This window comes from Colossoma macropomum, unplaced genomic scaffold (genome assembly GCF_904425465.1).
Source record: "Colossoma macropomum unplaced genomic scaffold, Colossoma_macropomum, whole genome shotgun sequence".
In the NCBI taxonomy this organism is placed as follows: domain Eukaryota; kingdom Metazoa; phylum Chordata; class Actinopteri; order Characiformes; family Serrasalmidae; genus Colossoma; species Colossoma macropomum.
This window is the reverse complement of record NW_023494807.1, coordinates 26,641,974-26,665,584: the sequence shown is the minus strand read 5'-3', so window position 1 is coordinate 26,665,584 and position 23,611 is coordinate 26,641,974. Positions and strand designations below refer to the sequence as shown.

At 38.8% G+C, this 23,611-nt stretch overlaps 1 protein-coding gene across 1 annotated transcript in view; it reads left to right on the top strand.

The window, feature by feature from the left end:
• cables1 (Cdk5 and Abl enzyme substrate 1) overlaps positions 1 to 23,611 on the top strand; it is a 49,201-nt gene that overhangs the window by 16,252 nt on the left and 9,338 nt on the right. Inside the window, 6 exon segments of the mRNA XM_036555783.1 lie at positions 5,505 to 5,576; positions 7,643 to 7,735; positions 11,024 to 11,101; positions 19,820 to 19,925; positions 20,624 to 20,777; positions 22,361 to 22,464. Of these exon segments, the coding sequence (XP_036411676.1) occupies positions 5,505 to 5,576; positions 7,643 to 7,735; positions 11,024 to 11,101; positions 19,820 to 19,925; positions 20,624 to 20,777; positions 22,361 to 22,464 (607 nt within the window).

Genomic DNA, 23,611 nt, shown 5'->3' with positions numbered 1-23,611 from the left:
GATTTGTCCATAGGTCTCCAGTGAGCACCATCCAGTATGGTCTGCTGAAGATGTCACTTTAAAAGCAATTTAAAATCTGTATTTGAATGAGAGGGATGTAATCACGGATTCTGTCAGATCAGCATACATGGGCCTCAGCCTGCACTACGGTGGGTTCAAAGGGTCCGATCTAGGAGACTGTGTTAAATGTGTGTTGTTAATAATTCATCATGTAAAAGCTGTATTAGCAATAGGCCGGTTAACTTTGAGGGCCCTGTTATTATCATTATTATTATTATTGTTATTATTCTTATCAGGAGTCGAACTGTACACTGTTTTCAAATGGGATTTTGGGTTCAAATGACCAGTTGCTAAATAGTCACCGTCTTCTTAATGAATGTGTTTTTCTTTGGTAACTGGTTTTCCATAAAGAACTGCTGAATCATCAGAGACAACTTAGAGTGTAAATCTCATGTGTAGAAGTGCTTTACTGTTTCTGTTGGCGCGGCTGATGAGATGAAGGCCTCTGGATCATGTGCTGAGAAATTTAATCCGCGGCCCTGGAAAGTACACCTTCGCTAAATGAATTGGATTTATTGTGCTTTGTGTTCTTAAGCTGGTTTATGTGCTTGAATTGGATGCTATAAAAGTAATTCCAGAAGTGCTGGCTGGCTGTGATTAATACAGTCACATGACTGCTGTGCTTTCTCACAGGGCACTTGTTGCACGGTTGGCCTGTTCTGATATGAATGGAGTTACATGGTCGATGGCTGATGGCCTTGTCTGGAGCTGCGGCGGAGTATTGGGGGCAGTCACGCTTATTGATCGGTCATTCGAGGCATTTTGAATCTTAGTTTTTGAACTATTTACTAAAGAGATCAGAGTCTTAGTCCGCCTGAGACTGAACAAATCCCGCTTTAAAGGGGTTGTGAACTTGTAAATCTCAAAAAAAAAGTAATCTCAAAAGGAAAAGTCTGGATGCTCCAGGGTTGTTAACAGACATTTTTCATTTCTTTGTTCTTAAAAATAAATCTTGAGGAAAAGAAGTGGAATTAAAATATGAATGATTTTTTTAATAATGCAGACAGGAGGTTTATCCTTTCTTCTCCTCTCTTTTTCTCTTATTCTCTCTGTCTGCATCACTCTGTCTTTTTCTCTCCCTCCCTTTGTGCTTGCTCTGTGTCTCTCTCTGTCTCCTTCTGCTTCTCTGTCTCTTTCTCATCCATCTCTTCAGTCTCTTTCATCACTTCTTGCTCTTTTTCTCTCTTTCCAGCACTTCTTGGTCTCTCTCTCTGCATCAGTCTTGCTCTCTTTCCCATTTGATTTCTCTCTCAAATTTCTGCTTTCTTTGTGTGTCTCTCTCTCTCTGTCCCTCTCTGTCCCTCTCTTTCCCTCACTCTCTTTTTCTTTGCTACTCTGCCTCTTTCTTTCTTTTCTCTCGTTCTTTCTGCATCACTCTCTTTCTCGTTCTCTCTCTCCCTTTTGTGCTTTCTTTGTCTCCCTCTCTCCGCTTCTTTTCATCTTTCCATTGTTTCTTGCTCCTTCTCTCTCTCTCTCTCTCTCTCTCTCTCTCTCTCTCTCTATCTCTATCTGACCTGCATCACTCTTGCTCTCCTTGTTGTTCTCTCTCTATCCAGCTCTCTTGTTGTCTCTCTCTCTTTCCATCACTTCTTTCTCTTTCTGACCGCCATCGCTCTTGCTTTCTTTTTTGTTCTCTCTCTCTCTTTCCATCACTTCTTTGTCTTTCTCTCTGCATTACTCTCATTCTCTCTCTCTCTCTCTCTCTCTCTCTCTCTCTCTCTCTCTCTTTGTGCTTTCTTTGTCTTCCTCTCTCATTGCTTCCCTTTCATCACTCTCTCACTTTCTCTTTCTCTCTGCATTACTCTCATTCTCTCATTCTCTCTCCTCTCTCTCTCTCTCTCTCTCTCTCTCTCTCTCTCTCCCTTTTGTGCTTTCGTCTCCCTCTCTCTCTTTGCTTCTCTTTCTTTTTCATCACTTCTCTCTCTCTCTCTCTCTCTCTCTCTCTCTCTCTCTCACGCTCTCGCTCTCTCTCTCTCTCTCTTTCCATCACTTCCTTCTCTCTCGTTCTTTCTCTCTCCCTTTTGTGCTTACTTTGTCCTTCTTTTTCTCTTTCTGTTTGCCTCTCTATCTTTGTATCCATTATCTCTCTTTCCATCTCTTACTGTCTCTCTCTCTTTCTCGCTCTCTCTCTCTCTCTCTCTCTCTCCCTCTCTCTCTCTGAATTTAGATTGACCCGACTCTTATCGAGCTGTGCGTGTTCCCACTTTAATTTGAAAGATGGTTTGACTTTCAGACGAGCACGTTCTGCTGTATTCCCTCTCTCTGCTCTGTGTACAGCAGCCTTACAGCGAGAGCAGACATGACCTGGTTTCGTGAACTGCTATCCTGCTATCATCTCTGGAAAAATAAATATGAGGCGGGGAAAAAACCCTCAGAGCGTGACCTCCAGGAGGAAAAAAAGCTCTGGATGTCTAGAAATAGAAGCAAGTGTTACATATGAGGCTTTTGAGCAATCTTATGTGGATTACACTGAATCAGCAGGCTAATAAAGTCACTTTGTTTCCTCTTCAGTAATGAAACAGCGCAGTGTGAAAATGGGGCTGAAATCTGCGCTGGAGCCGCACGTTATCCTCTTACAGGCGACCCATTCTGGAACATTTCTTCATGAGCTCATGCTGTATTACGCCACTCAGTAATACCAGCACTGAGCTTGGTTTGAACTTTGTTTGATACAGATTGCGGAGGCGGATTTAGAAATAGCACAATGTAACACTCTCTCTCTTTTAACAATCTTTATGATGATGTGATGCACTTGTAGAGTGTTTGATGCAGCTCAGGGGGTGCAGTAGTTGCCATAGAAATACAATCCTGTTTCTATGGTAGTGACACTTTGCTCTGAGAGCATCGGCAGTGTGTGAAATATCTCATTGATGTTGTTATATAATATTATATTCAATGTATGTAATTTTTCATCATTATCAAGATCACCATCATGAACTGTTTTGGCACGTGTGCCTTCTCAGCTCTTTTGGGTACATGGTCGCCAGTCATGGTGACAAAATCATGCAGAGGGTTCTTTGAGTGTTCATGGTTCTATATAGAACCATTTTCTTTACTAAAGAACCCTTTAAGAGCCATTATTTTAAGTGCGTATGCCTGCACTAGTGTTAGCCAAATGACCAGTGGTGTGGTAGAAATAACAGTTAGCCAGTGAGGTGTCTAGCTAAGCTGGCTACATTTACATATATAGCATCAGGCAGACGCTCTTATCCAGAGCAACTTATGATTTTTAAAATGTTACAGAATTGGACAAATGTTAGGAGTCTAGCCCAAGGACTCTTATTGGTACAATGTTATCCACTTTGCTGTTCCACCAACAAATCTACTTAAGCGCATAGTGGGCCACTGTTGGCCTGCTGACAGCAAGGCTGGCGGCCCCCTGGCTTTTTGCTTAGCGTTTACTGGGTGGCCCATTGTTGGTTAAGCAGAATAATAGACAAAGTGGAATTTTTTTATCACTCATTTTCCACTCTGAGTCTAATTCTCATACTTTTTCCTTATTTCCTTCATGTTATACAGCTGTAACTGACCTAGCACAGTGTCAGCAATAACATTTTCAACAAAGTCAGTTTAAATTAGGCCTAATCTTCATTTTTTTAGTTGTTTGTAACATTTGCCATATTTTATTTTCCAAAATAAAGAGCTATGTGCATTTAAAATGTCTTTGAGAAAATGAAAAACTAGACTTTGTATGGAGGGGAGTGATCTGGATGGTTCGAGGGTGGGCCAGCAGTGGGGTGTAGTATGCGCGGTGCTGACCTTACCAAGCCAGCAGACCAATATGTACTCGCTATCTGGGAAGCCAAAATTTTTAACTAGAGGAAAATAAACCAAGCCTAAACAGCATTAGCATGTTAGCTAATGTTAACAAATGAAAATATGATGGCAGTTTTAAGCCGTGTCACCAGTTTATGCTGACATCATGGCTCATGACTGAGCAGTTGCAGTTTTGAGATAAGCTGCTGAAAAGATCAGTGGGCCTCATTCAGCAGTATCTTCCTAAGTTTGTTCTTAAATTCGCTCTTGAGAAAAGTCCTAAGAAACAGTCTACGTCAGGTTCATGACGTGTTCTTAAACCGCAGAACTGTTCTCACCTTTGTGCTCTTGAGTGTGTGTAGATTCTGTTCTTAACTAAGAACAAATCCCAAATAAGAAAACACTGGTGAACGTCAGAATCTTCATGAAAACTGTATAAGTGGGTTTTAAGAAGAAATTTCTTCATAAGAACGGTTGGTGAATGAGGCCCAATGTTGCACCAGTCATGAATGTTCATAGCTGAGTCAGATTTCTTTACAGCCGGTTCTTTTTGCTGATTTTTATTAGCCTTCTTTTTTGGTCTAATCCAAAGTTCACACATTGTGGGCTAAATGAACACATTCCTATCACTTTCTATTAGCCAAAGTTGCAACATAACTAGCATTATTTATTCTTTCATGGGCCAAACTGGCACTTTAACTAACTGCCTATTTGAATAACTTGAAACATTTAAGTGCGACATCAAAAATTAGAGGCAACTGGCTATTTAGGTCAAGAAGTTATGCAATATTGCACGATGATGTTTTAGTGCACGTATAGAAGCAGCATTCAAATACAGTGTGAGTGCAGTTACCTGCCGTATGTTGTTTACGTCATAAAACTGCAAAAAAATGATTAGCCAAAATTGAAATAATAAATTGGCCAATCGTAGATCGCTCTCAGCTGATTCTGATCACCTATACTCAGAAAAGACATTATTCTTGTTTACACTCACAATTGAAGGAGCACAGACTGCAGATTCATTGGTGTTGCTACTTAAAGGGTAATGCCACCGGATTTTCATAATTTCTTTGTGATTCTATCATTGAGAGATAAACCAAGTAAATTGGAGTGGTTTGGTGTGAAGTACTTCGTTGTAGAGACTCAGATTTCTTTACAGTGGTGGTGATAGGAACCAGGGGTCACCATGACCACATCACATACTGCCTTTTTATTTACTGTCCCAAAACCACCAGTGAACCGATACGTGTCTTCTGAGTTTTATATCGCATGTTCATAATGTTAAATAGTGGTAGTGTTTCAGACATCGCAGCGCATTCATTACTATGTCCTGTAAAAACTTTGTGATGGAACTTTTAGAGGTGGATGTCTGGTTCCTCAGACCACCACTGTGAACAATTGTGACGTTGTAAGTTTCTCTAGAACAGAGCAATTCACACCAAACTGCTCTGAATGACTTTGAAATATGAGCATTTTAATGATGTAATTATTGAATTCATCTTTAATATCCAAGGCAGTCCTGAAGTGCGTACCTCAGTGTCTGTGCTGTTCTGCCTCACCTGATTGCTCCTCAGTTACTCATCAGTGGATTCACAGTATCCCTCATGTGATGGTGACATGGTGTGCGTGCGTGGTTGGAGTGTCACTGGCAGTGTAGGAGAGCTCACGTTCTTGTTGTCTCACTGCAGGCGGAGGCTGATTTCTCAGCGTTCATCGCTGGAGACTCTGGAGGACATTGAGGAGAACGCTCCTCTTCGCAGGTATTTGCTCTAGTTTTCATTCAAACCTTTTGGCAAATTTAAGTGAATTTCCATAAAGTCGGTAAATGAAAATGCGAAATAATCAGCCAATCAGACAGTCCGTTTCCGCCAGCTGTTTTGCGCAAGTTCCTAAAGATGCTGTGACGCGCTTGCAAAGCATGTGGCCCATTTAAGCCTTTCACAGGTGCGATTCCCATCACTGGTATTTGAGGTGGCTGGTCCCTTGATAGTACAGTCCCGCTACTATTCTGGCGCAACAGTCAGCTTTATTTTGACCTATGCAGCTAAAACATGGTAACATTGGCAACATATGTTTGGGTCAATCAGTGGAAGTTAAACCTGCATTAAGTCTTTACCAGCCGCACACAGCGAACAGCACAACCACACATGAAAGCTGCGTTTAAAGTTCTGCTACGTCCGGTACACAGCGTACAGTAGGCTAGCCATTGATTAACTCAGTTAGCCTAATGCTAACAGCCACTAGTGCAGCCAGGTTCTTCACGGGTTCTTTATTACAGAAAATGGTTCTATATGGAACCAGGAACGCTCAAAGAACCTTTTGCATGATTAAAGCGTTCTTTGCATCATGAAATTGTTCATCAGATTGATGGAAAATCTGCATAAATGTGCTTCAGATGGTTCTGTATAAACCTTTTTGAAAAGGGTTCTTTATAGCACCCAACAGGGTTTTCTATTGTTACAAGCTTGGCATTGTAACAATAGAAGGACCCTTTTGGGTGCTATATAAAACCCTTTTCAAAAAGGTTCTGTACAGAACCATGTACAACACGTTCTCATCAATCTGAAGAATGATTTCATAATGTAAATAATGCTTTAATCATGCAAAAGTTCTTTGAGTGTTCATGGTTCCGTATAGAACCATTTTCATTACTAAAGAACTCTTGAAGAACCTTTTTAACTGTGTCGAATAACTTGACCGTCATCATATCCAGAATGCAGTGATTCACATCAACATGGCTGCACCTTCTGGTGATTATTTTCTGATGAAGTTATTTTAAAACACTTTATATTTGTCAGTTTCAGTGAATAATAGAATTAGAAGTCATGAAGTGTCACTACTTCATTAAAACGAGGCAGAAAAAAATCCAAGATCTGATAGTGTTTGCATGTAACTTAACCTCACCACAGCGTTCTGCTGATGACGTGGAGCTGATGTTGCGTAATAATCACATTTAAGAGCTGATACTACAGATGTAACTCAGTCTGGGTTGACCATTGGAGTCAGAACCTACTGTGTTAATGAGAGCTAAAGTCGCTGGCCCACTTCACCGTCGTCCACCGAACGGCTGCAAATGCCACCACAGCAAAAAGTATTGCCTAACATGACTTTCATTCCTGCTGCATTCACACTCATTCATACAGTGTCCATCAACTTTTTTTGGGTTTCTCCTTGATTATGAACCAATTTTTTTTTTTCACCACATCTAAGCAGAAAAACATTTTTTCCGATATTTGTGGTGGGTTTTTTGTTGTTGTTGTTGTTGCTTTCCCATCCAGGGTTTTTAATGCACATTTTCAAAATTTGCGAAAAAAAAAAGAGGTGAACAGAAACCCCACAACCTTCATAACCATCCATCCTCCACATTCTTATGCGTGGCCTTATCTGCATCAGCAATTATTTTCACCCTGTAGCAAGTCTAGAGTTATTACTATGATTTTGCTACTATTTAAATGCAATTTTATAATAAATCAGCAGAATTTCTCCTCTTACTTCAGTGAGCAGCAAATGAGAAATGATTAATATAAAATTCCAACATGCTTTCATCATTACTGGCAATAACTGTGAGGGTTAATGAGGACAGTTAATATTTGATATGAACGTGGTCTGCATGTGTAGAGAAGAAACCATCCAGGCTTTTGTTATATTAGCACATGTACATCCATTAGGGTTAAGTTTTTACTTAGTTTGCAACAAATAATGACCCTCATGTCTTATCAGCTATACTATACAGTAGATGTTCCATATTAGCATATCATGAGGCAGTTGATAAGAAAATGCTTATGCCCCTGACTGGAGTCTCTTAACGCTTCACTCTCTGTTTCAGGTGCCGAACCTTATCTGGTTCACCCCGACCAAAGAGCTTCAAGAAGGTCCACTTCATCAAGAACATGAGGCAACACGATATCCGCAACGGAAGGTAAACACATACCGTACACAACTACTCAGTGTCCATCAATGTTGCACAAGAGCCTGAAATTTCAGTTTTACTTTTAAGATCAGCTTTACAGTATTATGTTTTCTTTTGTGTTTTCATTAGAATTTTTTTACATCATTTTCAAGTCTTTTCAAGTGTTGTTTTTGTTTAAGGACAAGTAAAGATGCACTGCAGTGTCAGTCTTAACACAGAACCTTTAAGACCGCAGACTATACTTAAGTGTTCCGGAAATCCAAAAGCTTTCATACACTGTACAGAGAAAGTGTTGTTCAAGTGTAGTATTTTGTACTTTTAAATAGCATCTGAATTTGTCTTGGTTTAAAGGGGAATTCCACCGAGTTTTCAAAATATCTGCATAATTGAGTTGTTGAGATGTAAACAAAGTCATTCAGAGTGATTTCAAGTAAGATGGTTCATTGTCGGGAAACTTTTTCAGATTTCTTTACAGTGGTGGTGATAGGAACCAGGGGTCACGATGACCAGGACACCTACATGTGTCCTCTGAGGTTTATAGATACTGTTGATGATGGTAAAATAAAAATAAGTTTTCTTTGGGACTATATTGCCCCCACAACACCCTGCATGTATCCTTCCACCATGAACAGATTTTTAAAAAAGTTCAGATCAAAAGATTTTTCTAAAACTGTCATAAAACAATGTTATCAGGTTGCGTATTCGTAGCCATTTCATGTAATAACGTCCTTTTAGAGGCATTAAACTGTTCAGACGTCTGGTTCCCTTCACCACCCCTGCTGTGAACAATTCTGACATGGCAGACCACTCTGAATGCTTTGTTTACATCTTAACCACTAAATTATGCTGAAATTTTGACATTGCTTGGGAAAATTATATCATTTTTCCAGGCGGTAACGCAGTACTGCAGTTTAGACTGTCAGATCAGTCCAAATTATCATAACTATCCTAAATATTTCCTTGTTTATAGTGGAGTTTTTGATTCCTTGTGCGATTTGCAGTGAGCTACACCCACATACCCCTAGATTAGCACATTGTTTTTTGCTGTATCTTTCATTCCAGCGTAATAATAAGTCAGCCATGGGTTGTCGGCTGCAGGCAGCAGTGTTGTCGTTCTCCTTAAACCGTCTGAGTAGTTAGAATGCAAAACAAAAGCTGTTGACCTGGACGGTTTTCCTTCGGTTGGGAGCAGGTCTTAACGGCTCATGTGCTCAGTGAATGATTGTTTGTGCAGCGATGCGTGAGCTGTGGCTCTGTTCCAGCGTGTTAGATGAAGCGGTTCAGGTGTTTCAGACAGCAGCAGTGAAGGGTCGAGCTTTAAAGCAGTGTTTCACAGTCCTGCTCCTCCTGTAACAGTCCAATTTTGAAAGACCAGTTTAGCAAAAAGTCAGATTTACTCACTTTTCCCCCCTTCGTCCAAATGTAGTCGATCAGCCAAGACATGTTTGGTGTCTGAAGTTTGCTTCTTTAGTTTTGAACTGAAGCTGTGAGGCTAGTAGCTTATAGCTCACCAATTAGCATTGCGCTAACCTCACGCCTAAATCATTGTCCGCTTGCCTCAAACTGTGTGGAGTTGTTCAGTAATCTCCAGTAGACCGTGTTTGTGTGGTTTGCCTGACTTTTAGAGCTTGGCCGTTAGTTTGGGCTGAAAAATAAATGTTAAAACTCTTACATTAATGCTAATTTCTGTTAGCGCCTCTGTGAGAATTTTGGAGTATTAGCTCTTAGCTTACATGAACGTTTTCCTAGATTAAACACTGACATTTAAAGCTTGTTACAGACATCATGTTTTATTTGAAGCTTGGAACAGACATTAATTTATATATATATATATATATATATATATATGTATATGTATATATATATCACCTAGTAGCTGTTACTGTAACAGTGAAGTAAAGAGTCTCGGCATAGAGCTGCCTCTGTCTTCCATTTCTAACTACTGACTGAAACGCATCGGTCAGGCTACGACTCGTATTCACTGTCGGACTTCAGAAGCCCAGAAAAGACATTTTTCCCACCCATTGGAAATCAAAATATGATTGTTTGATTCATGTCAATGTTATATTTTGTTGGTGGTTATTATAAAATATGATGTTGATGGTTAGTCTGATACATTAGGCCCTCAGTTGAGATCACAAGGTCCTAACCAATGTGGGGTTCACTTGGCTGTACCTTCCTAGATACCAGAGTTTAAATATAACAAGCATATTGATTCCATTACATACAGGTTAGCTAAAAATTAGACATGCATTTTTTTTTATTTTACACAAATCTTTAAGCCTTCTGTAGAAGGCCCTGAGGGCCCAGACTTCAAGATGGCTTCTACTACTACTGTTTTTAGCTTTGCGGTATAGGTTAGTACACGTTTATAGATAACAGAAGGCCAAAGTGTGTCAGAAACCACATAAGCCAAGTCTTTTGGAACGTAATTAACACTTCACCATAGTTTGAGGCACGTGTGCCATGATTCAGGCATGCTAACAGGTGGCTAAGCTTCCATGACTTGTTAGCTACATTAGCCTCATAGCTCCAGTGCAAGACTAAAGAAGGAAACTTCGGACACCGAACATGTCTCGTCTGTTTGACTATCCCAGCTGGAGATCAATCGTAGAAAATATGAAATGTTTCTTTTGGTTCCTGGTGGCGTCCAGTAGTCAGTAATGGCATTTAGTGTTGTCCTGATAGGTTAGTATTACAATGTAAATGGTTCTAATGGTTTAACCGGTGTTTAAACCATGATGGTTTCCTAGTAAGTTCTAAAGGTGTCTTACATGAAACTAGTGGTCTCCAGTAGTTACCATTAAGCCAGTTCCCATTGGTTTTAATCGGGTTTTAATCCAAATGGTTCTAAATGGTCTGTTGTAAGCAGGAATCTTTGGGGCAAAGGGGGTGAAATTGTGCAATAAAAAACAGGATTGGAAACCACAGCTTTACAGGAGTAGTTTGACCAAATTACACATTGCTATCAGGATTAGCTTCTGTTGATGTTCTTGTCCTGATTAGCTATTCGAAGGCAGCCCCACAGACGTTTTCAGATCCTTTCTTTTTGTCTCCTCACTCTTCAATAGCACTTTTTCTTTTTCTGTAAAACTTTTCTTTCAGTTTGTTTCTTTGTACAACAATGTTTGTATGACTCTTTTTTTTCCGTCTTAAAATGTTTCAATAACATTTTTTTTTCCCAAATATGTTTCACATTTATTTACCAGACACTGTTTATGTCGCTCCATCTCTAGTCCTGTTCTCTATATTGACATAGCTCACTGAATTAGTTTATTTATCATTTTGTCTTTATAGGATAGTCCTTATCAGTGGCAGAAGATCCTTCTATAGTGTATTTTCTGTCCTGCCCTATCGTGATTGTAGCCAAACAGGGTATGTATTCTTCAGCATGCTAACCTTTTTTTTCCTTCTCCATCACGCCTCCCTGTTTTCACCCCCTGTCATTCCCTCTCATCACCCCCCGTCACTCCCTCTCATCCCTCATCATTATTGTTCCATCAAAACCAATGAATAGGGGTGCACGATCGGAATCAGCGATGTTCGCTCCTACAACGTGATTGGAAAACAGCTGATTTATTTTTATTTTGGCCGATCTGTGCGATGATGTTATGACATAAGTGAGTCAGCGGAGTGCACTGGTTGTGCTATACCTTCAAAAATTTTAACTGTTTGGAAATATAAGTGTGTGAAGTGCCTCTGTGCTTCGTATTGTGTTCATTTAGGCTGCCAAATTAAGCTTTGGTTAGACAGCAAATAAACAATGTTGTCTTTGTTTTTGTATATAAATTAAGGCCTTCTTTTTTCTTAGAAGACTAACACATCTATTTCTTTTGGACTTGAGGCTTTAAAATGTAATATTCCAGACTGCCAGTTCACAAGCTCTGCATTATTAGGTTAAATTTTCCCACAAAACTTAAGACGACATTGAATAATGTAGAATCTAATGAAAATTACTCTCGTAATTTGAAAACTGCACTCTGTCAAATTGCGATTTTGATATAAAAACTATTAATCATTCAGCTCTACACTTATTGTCTGTTGATTTTAAAAAAGGAAACAAAAACTTTGGCTACTGAAAATTTGTCCGGTTATGTCTGTGGCCAGGAGTCTGAGAGAGCATACAGTCATATGCAAACGTTTGAACACCCTTAGTCAAATGACTTGTTTTGTTGATTTTCTAAGTGAAAATAAGTGAACACATCCTCTACAGAGAACAAACATAAAATGCAGGCTGTGCAAAAGTGTGTATATATATATATATATATATATATATATATATATATATATATATATATATATATATAATATATTTTTTTTTGTATTTTATATTTTTCCCCAATATGTAAAAATCAGCAAATAAATAGAAATTGTGCACTAAAATTTGCAGAAAATATCGTATTTAAGTTTGTTGCCTGTAAAACTGTGTTAACTTTTCACTTAGAAAATTGTGTTGCCTCTTTAAGACCTTATTTCATAGTGATATTAGCAAACTTTAGTCAATGGAACAGGATCTATGATACCAGGCAGACGCTCATCACACTATCACGTGAGCTATTATGGTTAACAAGTTCCGACAAATGCACTTAGTTCTGCGTCCGACCAAACAGGTTTTTTAAAAAGAGGAAAACATGCAAAAAAAATCCAATCAAATATGAGTGATCACTCAGGCCACAGGCTCTGCATATTAAGTGCCCAAAATGAGAAATGTTGTAGCCAAGGGTGCAACTGGCAATCTGAGCCCCTGGCTTTGAACTGTCCAGTAACATTGCATTAGTGGCTGCTCAGGCGGTTCACATGTCTCGGAGGAATAGTAGCCTCCCAGCTTGGTAACATTTAGCCACAACTAAACTGAGAAGAAAATAATCAATAAAAAAAAATTGGCTCTCCACCAATCTAAATTAGCCTCAGAAATGCATGATCGGTGCACCCGTACTAATGAATAATTAAAACTTAATCATAGTCCTTAACAGAATTCTGAAATATTTTACACCCCGATAGGTTTGTTTATGCTGCTTAACTCCTTTAAACTTTTACCATTATGGTTTAATTATTCAGCAGCTGTCTGTCACTGCGCTCAGAATGTTTTACTCAGCATTTTCGACCTGCTCAAACTGGCGTTTAGTGATAAATCACCTGTGTCTGGTCCAATGTAGGTTAGACAGACAGATGAACAAGTGAAGGCATGCTTTTCACAGACCGTGTCCTTGCTCTGACTGCTCGAATGTTAGGGCGTGTCTCTAATAGGCCTCAAATGGGCTGCTTGTCCCTTCACTGAAGCTATGCTGCTTATTTTCTCTTCAATTCAGCGCAGTTCACAGCTCTCCGGCCTGGGCCTTAATGTTTCTCAGCACTATCTAAAGCTCTGCACCTGTCTTAATTTAGCCTGTGCTCTCAGCTGACATCATTCAACAAAAGATTAAGCCATTTTCTGTCCTTTAGGAAGCCCTAATTTGGACAAATCCATTAAGGTTCAGTTTTAATCAGCCTCAGATTTGCACTACGCTCTTAAAAAAATGCTCCTGGCTTGGTCTTACGGTTATAGAACAAACCTCTAACTAATTATGTGCAGGTTCTTTACACTTTAAACAGATTTCCCACCCTCAAACATCTCATTTACACTGTGGTTCTTTAAAGAACTGCCCCCTGGAAGGTTATTTAGAGGAACCAGAAGTGGTTCTCCTATGGAAAAAAAACTTAGTCACCTTTATTTTGAAGTGTGTGAGCAGAAGTGCATAATAGTGTTATGCTTGATTTGTGAATAGCAACAAAGGGGCAAATGAGTTCACATTTTGGGAGTTATTATTGTCTCCTTGGGACGTCCCTCCTCCTCGGTGGGGGTGGGTGAGAGTTATGACCTTGAGGCCAAAGCTATGTCTGTCCCCTGCTGATAGCACACTGAATGACTGTTTGGGGAGTAAAAATTGTTATAGATAAGAAACGGCTGTTTGTAAGTAAGTAAATAAATAAGTAAATAAATAAAGTATTCCAGCTTTGCTTTAGGGCGGAATATACACACAAATCAAACCACAGCCAGCACACTGTAGGAATTAGATATTAACGTGTTATGGGAGATGAACTTACGAACTTCAAAGATGCAATAAAATCAGTAATTTCCAGTTATATAACTAAACGCGAATGGTTATGTCACTTATACTGTGAACAGCCTGCGGCGGAAATTGGACCCAGTTTAGTCCGCTTGATGTTTTGCCCCGACTTCATTGCAGTCTAGTGCACTGGAGTGACTGCAGTGCCTGGCTGTAAATGGCCATTAAAAACATTCTCCTAAATATTGCTAAGCCTATTTTATATTAATACACACTAGGGATGGGCAGTTACTGGTTTCAGTGATCTGGCACAGTATAAAACCCAGTGATGAGGAGCTACTGTGTATGACATGCTTAGGGAAACCTTACACAATATTGTAAACATAATTTAGACACAAGGGACACAAAGGAACTTACTATTTTAAGGATTGAAGGATTTTCAAAACAGTCTGGAGCACCCAGCAAATGACATACATTAAAGGTAACTGTCAGGTCCTGGATACCATGATGATAATGTGCACACAATAGAATGAAACTAAAAACAAACTACTCTGGAAGTGGTACACTGTTATTTTTGTGATATATTTTGATAGACAGTGAGCGTTACTCAGTTGTATTTTTGAAACCAAGCTGGTCAAATGACGTTACGTCAGTTTTCTAAGAAAAAATATATTGACACATCCTCTACAGGAAAAACCTCTACAATTCCTGGCATTTTTCTGCTCAGTTTCTGTTCATTTGCTTGAGTTTGATTTACTGGAAAAATAAAAGAACATAAAATATAGAACGTGCCATAACTTTTGCACGACACATTTTATGTTGTATTCCGCCCCAACCCGCCCAGGAACATTTGCACACAGCTGTAGTTTCAAACTGTAATAATTCTATTAACAGTTAAGTCATTTTAAAATGTCACTTTGGAAGTAAAGAGCTCTACTGCTGTCACCTCCCTGCAAAGCACACGGCAGAGAGGTATTTCACAAAGCAAGATTTCTAAGTTAGCCAGCTAACTTAAACCCAAAGTCAAGCTTGTCCAATAGGAAAAGAACTGAGGGACATTTCTGTTGGACAGTCTTTAACTTTGGGCTTAAGTGATCTGGCTAGAAATCATACTTTGTGAAATGTTCAAACAGTTATAATCTGAGCTGTAAACAGCAGTAGTGTGTGTGTTGTGTGTGTATATATATATATATATATATATATATATATATATATATATATATATATATATATATATATATATATATATATATATAAACTAAAGTGCTCATTATCTAGCAAATATATCGCGGTAAGTCATTACCAAGGTATACAGGTGTGTGTGTGTGTGTGTGTGTGTATGTATGTATGTATGTGTATATATATATATATATATATATATATATATATATATATATATATATATATATAATGTCTGTATTGTCTGTACCTATATACTTTTGTTAATGACTACTGTGATACATTTGCCAGATAATGAGCATTTTTTTTATATATATTTCTGACAGTCGTATGCAAAAGTTTGGGAATGTTTTGTCGAATTTCTAAGTGAAAATAAGTTATGGCGCATCTTATTTTATATTTTATTTTTTCCGCTAGATTAAACTCAGCAAATAGAGTTATGCACTAAAATTTGCAAAAATGCCATATTTAAGTTTGATCTCTGTGGCGGACGTGTCAACTTATGTTCACTTAGAAGATGAACAAAACATGCAATTTGACCAGGAATGTCCAAACATATGACTCATTATGCATCAAACAATGGAGCTAGAATAGCACTGTTGTCACTGTTGCAAAGCAGTTTGTTTTTAGTTTTTGTTTTCTGTTTTGTGCACATTACTCATGGTGTCCCAGACAGTTAACTGCATGTCATTTTCTAGGTTGTCTAGACTGTTTTGAAAGAAGAGTTTAAAGTCCCAAAATCCTTAAAATAATAAGTTTCCGTTTGTGGAAGCTTGACTTCTGTCTAATGTATAGTGTTGTGTAAGGTTACCTTAGGTGTAATTTTTACTAGAAGAAAATGGAGCAAAACAGTCCAATTAAAAATAAACTACCGTATTTTAGGTTTGCGAGACATTTGTTTTAGTATATGTTTCAGCTTCTTTAGCTTCATATATCAAACCTGAAGTACGAAACCTGGGTGTGATCTTAGACTCTGAGCTCTGTTTTATCCCGCATGTAAACGCAGTCACTAAAGTAGCTTCCTGTAATCTGAGAAGTATCGCTAAAGTTCGGCCTTTTCTATCTCACCTTCTACAAAAACATGGAGAGACTCGTTCAGTTATTCTGTTTTTAACTGTCGAACTCAGTTCCACCTTTTTTTTATTTTATTTTTATCTCTTTATCTTTACATTTCTCGTATAACTGTTTTTTATCACCTGTCTGTAAAGCACTTTGAGCTGCCACCAGCATGAAAAGTGCTATATAAATAAAAAAAAATATTATTATTATTAATATTATTGTAGAGTTGCATCACTTACAAATATATCACCCAGCCCTACTACAGGGTTTAAATGCGTATTAGTACTTTTTAAACATTTTCAGTATATTTGAACATTTCCAATTTATTATTATTATTATTATTATTATTATTATTTATTACAAAACACTAAATATTGTGATCATTTTGGTCGCTGATATCATGAGAGGAAATTTTCGCATTGCTCCTTTTCTAACACACACAGTGCTCTGCCCTCCTTTTAAGCAGTGCTGGTTGGAGTCTGTCTCTCTTTGGCACGTCCGCCCCACTGCACCACTTACCCGTGTTGTAATGTGTTGTGCGTCCTCTCAGCTGTTCCTGTTACAGAAATTGATTTTAGTGCGCGGATTGAGAGGTCAGTTAGCCCTCTGTGTGCAGCTCCATTGACGTTCTTCATCCCCTCAGCTTGGTTTTCATGACACTGCAGTGAGAGGTGGTCTTGTTAATGTACTGAGAACACATGTCGGCCTGTTCTTCTCCTTAGTTTTGCATAGATTGTGCTTGGCTTATGTTCACTTGCTCCATTGCTCAGCAAATAAATGTGCTGTTATAGGTTTTGTAATGTGATGGAAATGGGTGCAGCTTGGTGGTTGAGGTTTTTCTCTAAATGCTTCCTCATGGGCTTTCTTTGCTGAATCTTTTCCATCTATAAAAAGGTACGTTTGGGGTTTATTAGCAGGATTCCTGTTGTTACAATGTTTTGCAGGGTGATGGGCGAAGGGAGAGATTTCAAAACATTTGACTCCTCGCATGAGCAGTTAAGTGTAATGCCTCTCTGATTCACCTTCACCTTGAGGAATCAGCTCAGCCTGTGATAACGTGATTTCTTAACTCTGTTCGATGGAAATCTCATCTGTAGCTGGCTCCCGAGTGGCGCAACCATCGAAACGTTGGTCTTGTCATCAGGAGATCTCAAGTTTGATCCCCAGCGATGCCACAGCCTTGCCAAAGGATAGTATCTGCTGCTTGTGTTCAAAACATTTGGATTCTTTATTTATTTCACCACTGGAGACGTCATCCACACAACAGACTTTGTAGTAGTGTTGCACTGAAATGAATATTCCTGGCTAAAAACAGAACATTTTTGTTTTGTATTTATGCTCATATATGCATTTTTTTTTTTAGGTTAATAAAAGAAAATACACTTTTATTATTGATTAAATCTGCTTTTAATAGGACATAACTAAGCTGGCAATAAATAAAAACAGTTCACACTAAATAATCATTCTAAAAGGATGTCCACGTAATTCTGCCTTTTCAACAACACATAATTATTGCAATGAAATCCAGTAATGTTTATCCTTACACTTTGGTGCACTATTGTTTGTGATTTTTTTTCATCATTTCAAAAGATGAGGCTACAGATGGCATCAGTGTGCTTTCTGATTGTTGTGTTTTGCTGTATTTGAAGAAAATAGTGCATCACACCTGTAGTGGAGAAATTCTTGAGTATTTTGCCTTCTCTTCATACTTATCATGTCATGAATTGAGATTATAAACTGCTATTGTCATCATAGAAACCACTATCCCTTTTCTTTTTCTCTTCCACTCACTGTTGATCTGCTGCTGCTCAAACTGTTTGAATATCTGCACTGACCAACACAGGAGAGTGAAGGAAAGAGTTGTTTTGTTTTTTTTGTTTTTTTTTATCACTGTTTGTCATTTTTATTGTTATTCAAATTAGAAATAGTTAGTGTAAGATTGTGGCATTTCATTGTAGACCTACTTATTCTTTTGTGTTTTTTCAGCCAGAATTTCCAGCCTTTTTTCTCCTTCTGCCAAAAAAAACTACCAGTTTTGAACATCAGCTGAAATGTTTCAGTGGCTGCAATTTCAGTGCATCCCTACTTTGTAGTCCATATTGGGAAAACGTTCATAAAAAATTCCGGTCTTTTACTGTCATTTAATCATTTGAAACATTGACATGGTGTCAAATAACACGCTTGCCCCATATTCAGCTTTATGTTGTAGAGCCTGTAACGTGCAGCACCTCCAATTCATGAACCTACAATTTGAACACAAACAGCAGGCGGCAGTCTGACCTCCCTCTCCCCCCCCCATCACTCAGCGCCATGCTAGCCAACATGAGTGTCTGTTTACTGACGTAACAGAATTAGTGTTCTCCTCCAAGCGTGCTGAGCTGTCAAATGATGTTGTATTAGCATCAGTTTGGAAGAATGCAGTCGAGCTTCATGTGACTTCAGGCACATGCCAGCCTTCACCCTCCTAGCTTGCCAGCGTGGTGTGATTGGGGGAAAACCTAGCCAGCGGGTAGAAATTTGGGTATAAATCTGAAAAAAAAAAAAATCTTGTGTGTGCCTCTTTGTGTAATTTTCTCCATCTCGAGTCAAGATGAAAAGTCAGCAGCCTTGTTTTCCCCGATGCTTCAGACAATGCTGTTTGTATTTCTGCTTCGCGTCTCTGTCGCGCCTTTGCTCTTTAACAGTCTGCAAACAAAGACACCATTATATCCACCCATCAGCTTTGTGCAGAGTCTGACCCGTCCTCCTCCTTCTAGGGCAGCCGCTTTGATTCCTCTGCTTCAGTATGATGACATACCGACAGTTATTTTGAAAGGAAAAGCGTGGCTTCCTCTTGCGGCGCCTACATTTTTTTCAAAGGTTTGGCAAGCAGGTTTAACAGGTCTGCTTTAGCCCTGGGTGTTTTATTTTGAGCTAATTGGATTCCACAGACCAACAGAGCCCGGTGTAGCAAGGAAAACACGTATGGCTTGTTTAGCACCATTACAGACTTGTTTGTCTGTCAGGTGTCAGTTAAAAGAACGACTAAGCGTTTCTCAACTTCCTTGTTTAAGGAAGCACATGGAATCTATCACAGTGGTCTGAAATGTAACACGCTGGTGATGCAAGACTACCTTAAAGCGATGGTTCGGCCAAAAACCTAATGTGGTCAATCAAATGTAGCCACATTTTAGCTTCTTTAGTTTTATACTGGAGCTACGAAGCTAATTTAGCTAGCAAGTAATGAAAGCGTATAGCCACCAGTTAGCGTTGTGTTAAAAACATATCTGGGTCATCACACTTGCCTCAGACTGTGTTGAGTTGTTAAGTAATTGCTAATAAACTTGTTTAGGTGGTTTCTGATACTGTATGATATACTGTTATGAATAGAACTGACAAAATGTTGACCTTAAAGTGGCTGATACAACTTTTTTTAGCTATCTGAAAAGTTGTTTTTTTTTTTGCTTTTTGGCCAGGCTATCGCTTTAAATCTAATATCTTGCTTTGCATTCCTGTGGGCCTAACTGGAAAATTTCAGAAATGTCACCATTTTCCAATCATTTGAAGAGTATGAACTGATTTATTTGAGCTTTATTTTGTCTTGAACCCTACATAAACCCAATCTCTCCCTCCATCACTATTACCTTTTAGATTTCATCTGAATATCAGTTATTTTTGTGCAAACGTCCCGCTAATCAACATGTACTGAATAGCTGCGATGATGTGATCAGACAGCAGTAATGAAGCAGCGCGTGTAATGAGTTGATATGATGGTGTTGCTCTGGCAGAGGACGTCAGTGTTCTAAGTGGGTTCTTTTCGCCCCAGCAGAGATGTGAAGGCGGAGAGTGGGCGCCAGAGACACCCTTCAGGCGGCGTGAGTGCCAAGGAGATGGTTATCGGCCTGGAAGGCGTGGAACTGGGCGCTGACGGCAAGGTGAGGACACTCAGCTGATGTGGCGTGCCTTCTGTCACATTTCTGTTCTGTGTATGTTTCTAAGACGCACGTTTAGGAAGCAGATGGCAGCGAGTCACTTCGATTATGGTTCTTACATTCAGTGCATCTCAGTCTTTATTTTTATATATATATATATATATATATATATATATATATATATGAATGTGTGTGTGTGTGTGTGTGTGTGTGGATGTATGTATGTATGTATATATGTATGTGTATATATATAGTGTGTGTATATATATATATATAGTATATCTATATATATAGTTTATCTATAGTATCTATATATTATATATATATATATACATGTATGTATATATATATATGTGTATACACACACACACACACACACATACATACATAATCTTGTCTTTAACCCCACCCCCAAAAAATATATAAATAAATAAAATTATATTGTTTTCACTGTTTATTTTCCACTTCTGTGTAAATCGTTCCTACCATTCACATTTGTACATCGACTGTAATTATAACAGCAATTTTAAGTCATACAAAATCAACAAAATCAATAAATCAAATGAATGAGACATGCTTTATTTAAAATTAATATAATTGTAATCAAAGATAACATTTACAAATAATTTGCCACTTTCAGATTGATGGACAGCTCTACTAGGAGGTACTTATGGAGTTGTCCAATGTCTCTCTGTCCACAGACTGTGTCCTACATGCAGTTTTTGTACCCCACCAATGTCCTGGGCCGCCGAAACACCATCGACTCCACTTCGTCCTTCTCTCAGTCCCGGAATGCCAGCCACCGGAGCCTCAGCCTGGCACGTGCCAACAGCAACCAGAGCAGCCTGGACACAGGTGCCCCTGCCAGCTCAGTTTCTTTCACTGCCCACTCATTTCCCATCATTTCCCTCCTCTATGGCAAAACAAGGGTCCGTCTGTTGAGTTTTAATAAGCATTTTGGGAGGTTCATTAAACTGCGATGTCAGAATGCAGGGTTTTATGAAGGGTGCACTCCTTATCAAGGACATATCTGTGCGTTTATTTTGTATAAGGGAAAAGTCCAGATTTCTGTATTTTTGAATGGTCATTAAGATCTGAAAAAGAATAGTAAATCAAGCATTTGCATAATCAAAATAGTTGATTGTTAGAGTTATAATGTTGTGCAAGAGCACTTCAGCTCTTGGACCATATCAGCTACAGTATGTCCCCAGTCCTGTCAAGATATTTCTGAAACTGTGGTTTTATTTCTTCATTTTCAATAAGTCCAAACGTCTTTTTTGAAAAATTTCTCTATCCATCTGAAGATGCAAATACGACTTGAAAATGCTCAAGTTAGCATGCCAACCCAGTAGGCGTTACTAATACCTCATAAAATTTTACATCAGACGCCTCAAGAAGAACATTGTGAGCGTGAACATTGTTCAGAATATTTAGTGTAAAGCTGAGGCAGAGATTTTCTAATAAAGTGATGCTGGTATGTTGCAAACACACAAAAAATTGAGGCGGTCCCCCGTAATTTGATGTCTCATAGATTCAAAGTATAATTTCTGCCAGAAAATAAAAGTTTAAAATCTTGCTGTCGTGGTTTTAAGTTGCCATGGCTACGGCTCTGTCTCTGAAATGTCCACACAGTCCTGATCAGGGAGAGAAGTGGAGTTTTTCTTGCTTTTAACTCCATTTGAGTTATGGAGTTAGGGCTTTTTCCGAATCTTTGTAATGATCGTCCCTCGTGTAAGTCACATTTTTAATATTTGCAAACGAGTTGTTACCCCTTTTAAAAGAACTGAGTCGAGTACTTTGCCTTTGCATTCCAATGTAATGAGAAAATAAAGGTAAATTAATTTATAAATGTTCTCAACCATCCAATTGCCGAGCACGCAGAGACCCACTGGTCAGCTGTGTTTCAAAGAGAGTTCCTAATAAAGGAAAACAGCAACAAGTGTGTGCAAGTTAATGGTGTGATGTCAGCATTTTCAAAAAGATCCAGCCAGGAGAGCCATGCCGTTTTTGTATGGACGGGAGGACCAAACCGGAGAATGAAGACTCCATTTTCAGCAATATCCGCATTCATGTAGACAAGGCTTACATGTCCAAAAGTATACAGTCCTTTCTAATTAGCGCTGTCAGCTACTTTAAGGTGCACCTGTTGTATAATGTCCATAGAATAGTGTTGCTAATACAATGGGACGCTCTGGAGCAGCCGCACATAATTGTGCAATTCCCATTATGTAAATGTTACTAGCCTTGTCTAAACAGACAGTGCTATAGGATACGGCGAAAACAGCTCATGTTTTCACAGCAACTTTCACCCTGACAGCGAAACTTGGTAAACAGGATCATCTATGTATGTGCTGAGGCTGTTGCTGTAGATGGTTCTGGAAATCTGGCAGTTCCAGCACACGCTGAGTTTGTTTACTTTGTTCTCTCACAATCCACAGGGAACGAACTGGGAGATTTCAGGGAGTACGACCCCAACCTTCTGGATGACCCACAGTGGCCATGTGGAAAGCACAAACGGGTCCTCATCTTCCCTTCATACATGGTGAGTTCACGTCCAGCACAAAGGCATCGGATAAAAATTGCTCAGAGTCGTCCTCTACAGGTCCTGCTTTTCTTTACGAAAACTTACGCTGATTATTCTAAGCTAGAGGTCTTCAAATCTGGACCTCCATTCCAGGTTCTGATCCTGTTTTTACTGATTTACTGAATTACTGATACTGTTGATGTAGCTGATCGGCCACCTGCTGTTATAGCTACCAGTAACTACAAAATCCAGGACTGGAAACTGGATTCAGGGTGTGATTTGAAGACTCTGTCTAAGCAAATCCAGCTTGATTGATGCTTGAATATTATATGTGTATGGTTAGATGCAAGGCTGCACAGTATTTTGTCAGTATTGAGATGTCAGCCTTTGCAATACTGATATTTAGCTGTCTAACCAATTACATGTTTTATGCGCTGCATTTTTTAACCAGAATGATTTACGTTCGTTGGATCGTGTGAATGTCAGGATGCTTTGGTTTGTGTCACAGATGTTTTTGTGGGAGTTTGGATGAATCAAGGCATTTACACAATCCAACAAACATAAATCATTTTGTATTTAACGACATCAGTGTTTTTAAAGGCCACGTATCATGGAAACCTTGAGAATTTTCTCCCTTTTTTCAAATAAGAGCTTGATTTAGTATAGAAACATTTGTCATAGTTTCGAAACCATTTCAGTGTCATTCATTCCCCAGTCCACACAGTCTGTACACTGAAGAACAGGGTAAAAGGGGGCTAACAAAGTATGCAGAGAAACAGATGGACTACAGTCTGTAACTGTAGAACTACAAAGTGCACCTATATAGTAAGTGGAGCTGATAAAATGGACAATGAGCGTAGAAACAAGGAACATAACATAATGTTATGCCTGATCAGTGTATTTGAGAAATAAGTTGCAGAAGTGGCTCATTTTATTTATTGTTGTTTTTGTTTTTGTTTTGTTTTTTTGATATCACAAAGAAACAACATATTTACCTATAACCACCCATTCATGCTGAAGTTATATGGAGTGTTTTTGCTCAGACTGCAATTTATGAGACAAAATACAGGGCAGCCAATCAGAGGTCATTTACATACACTATATGGCCAAAAGTATTGATCTCAGATGTTTCCTCCCCACCTATTGCTCAGTGACTTAAACGTGG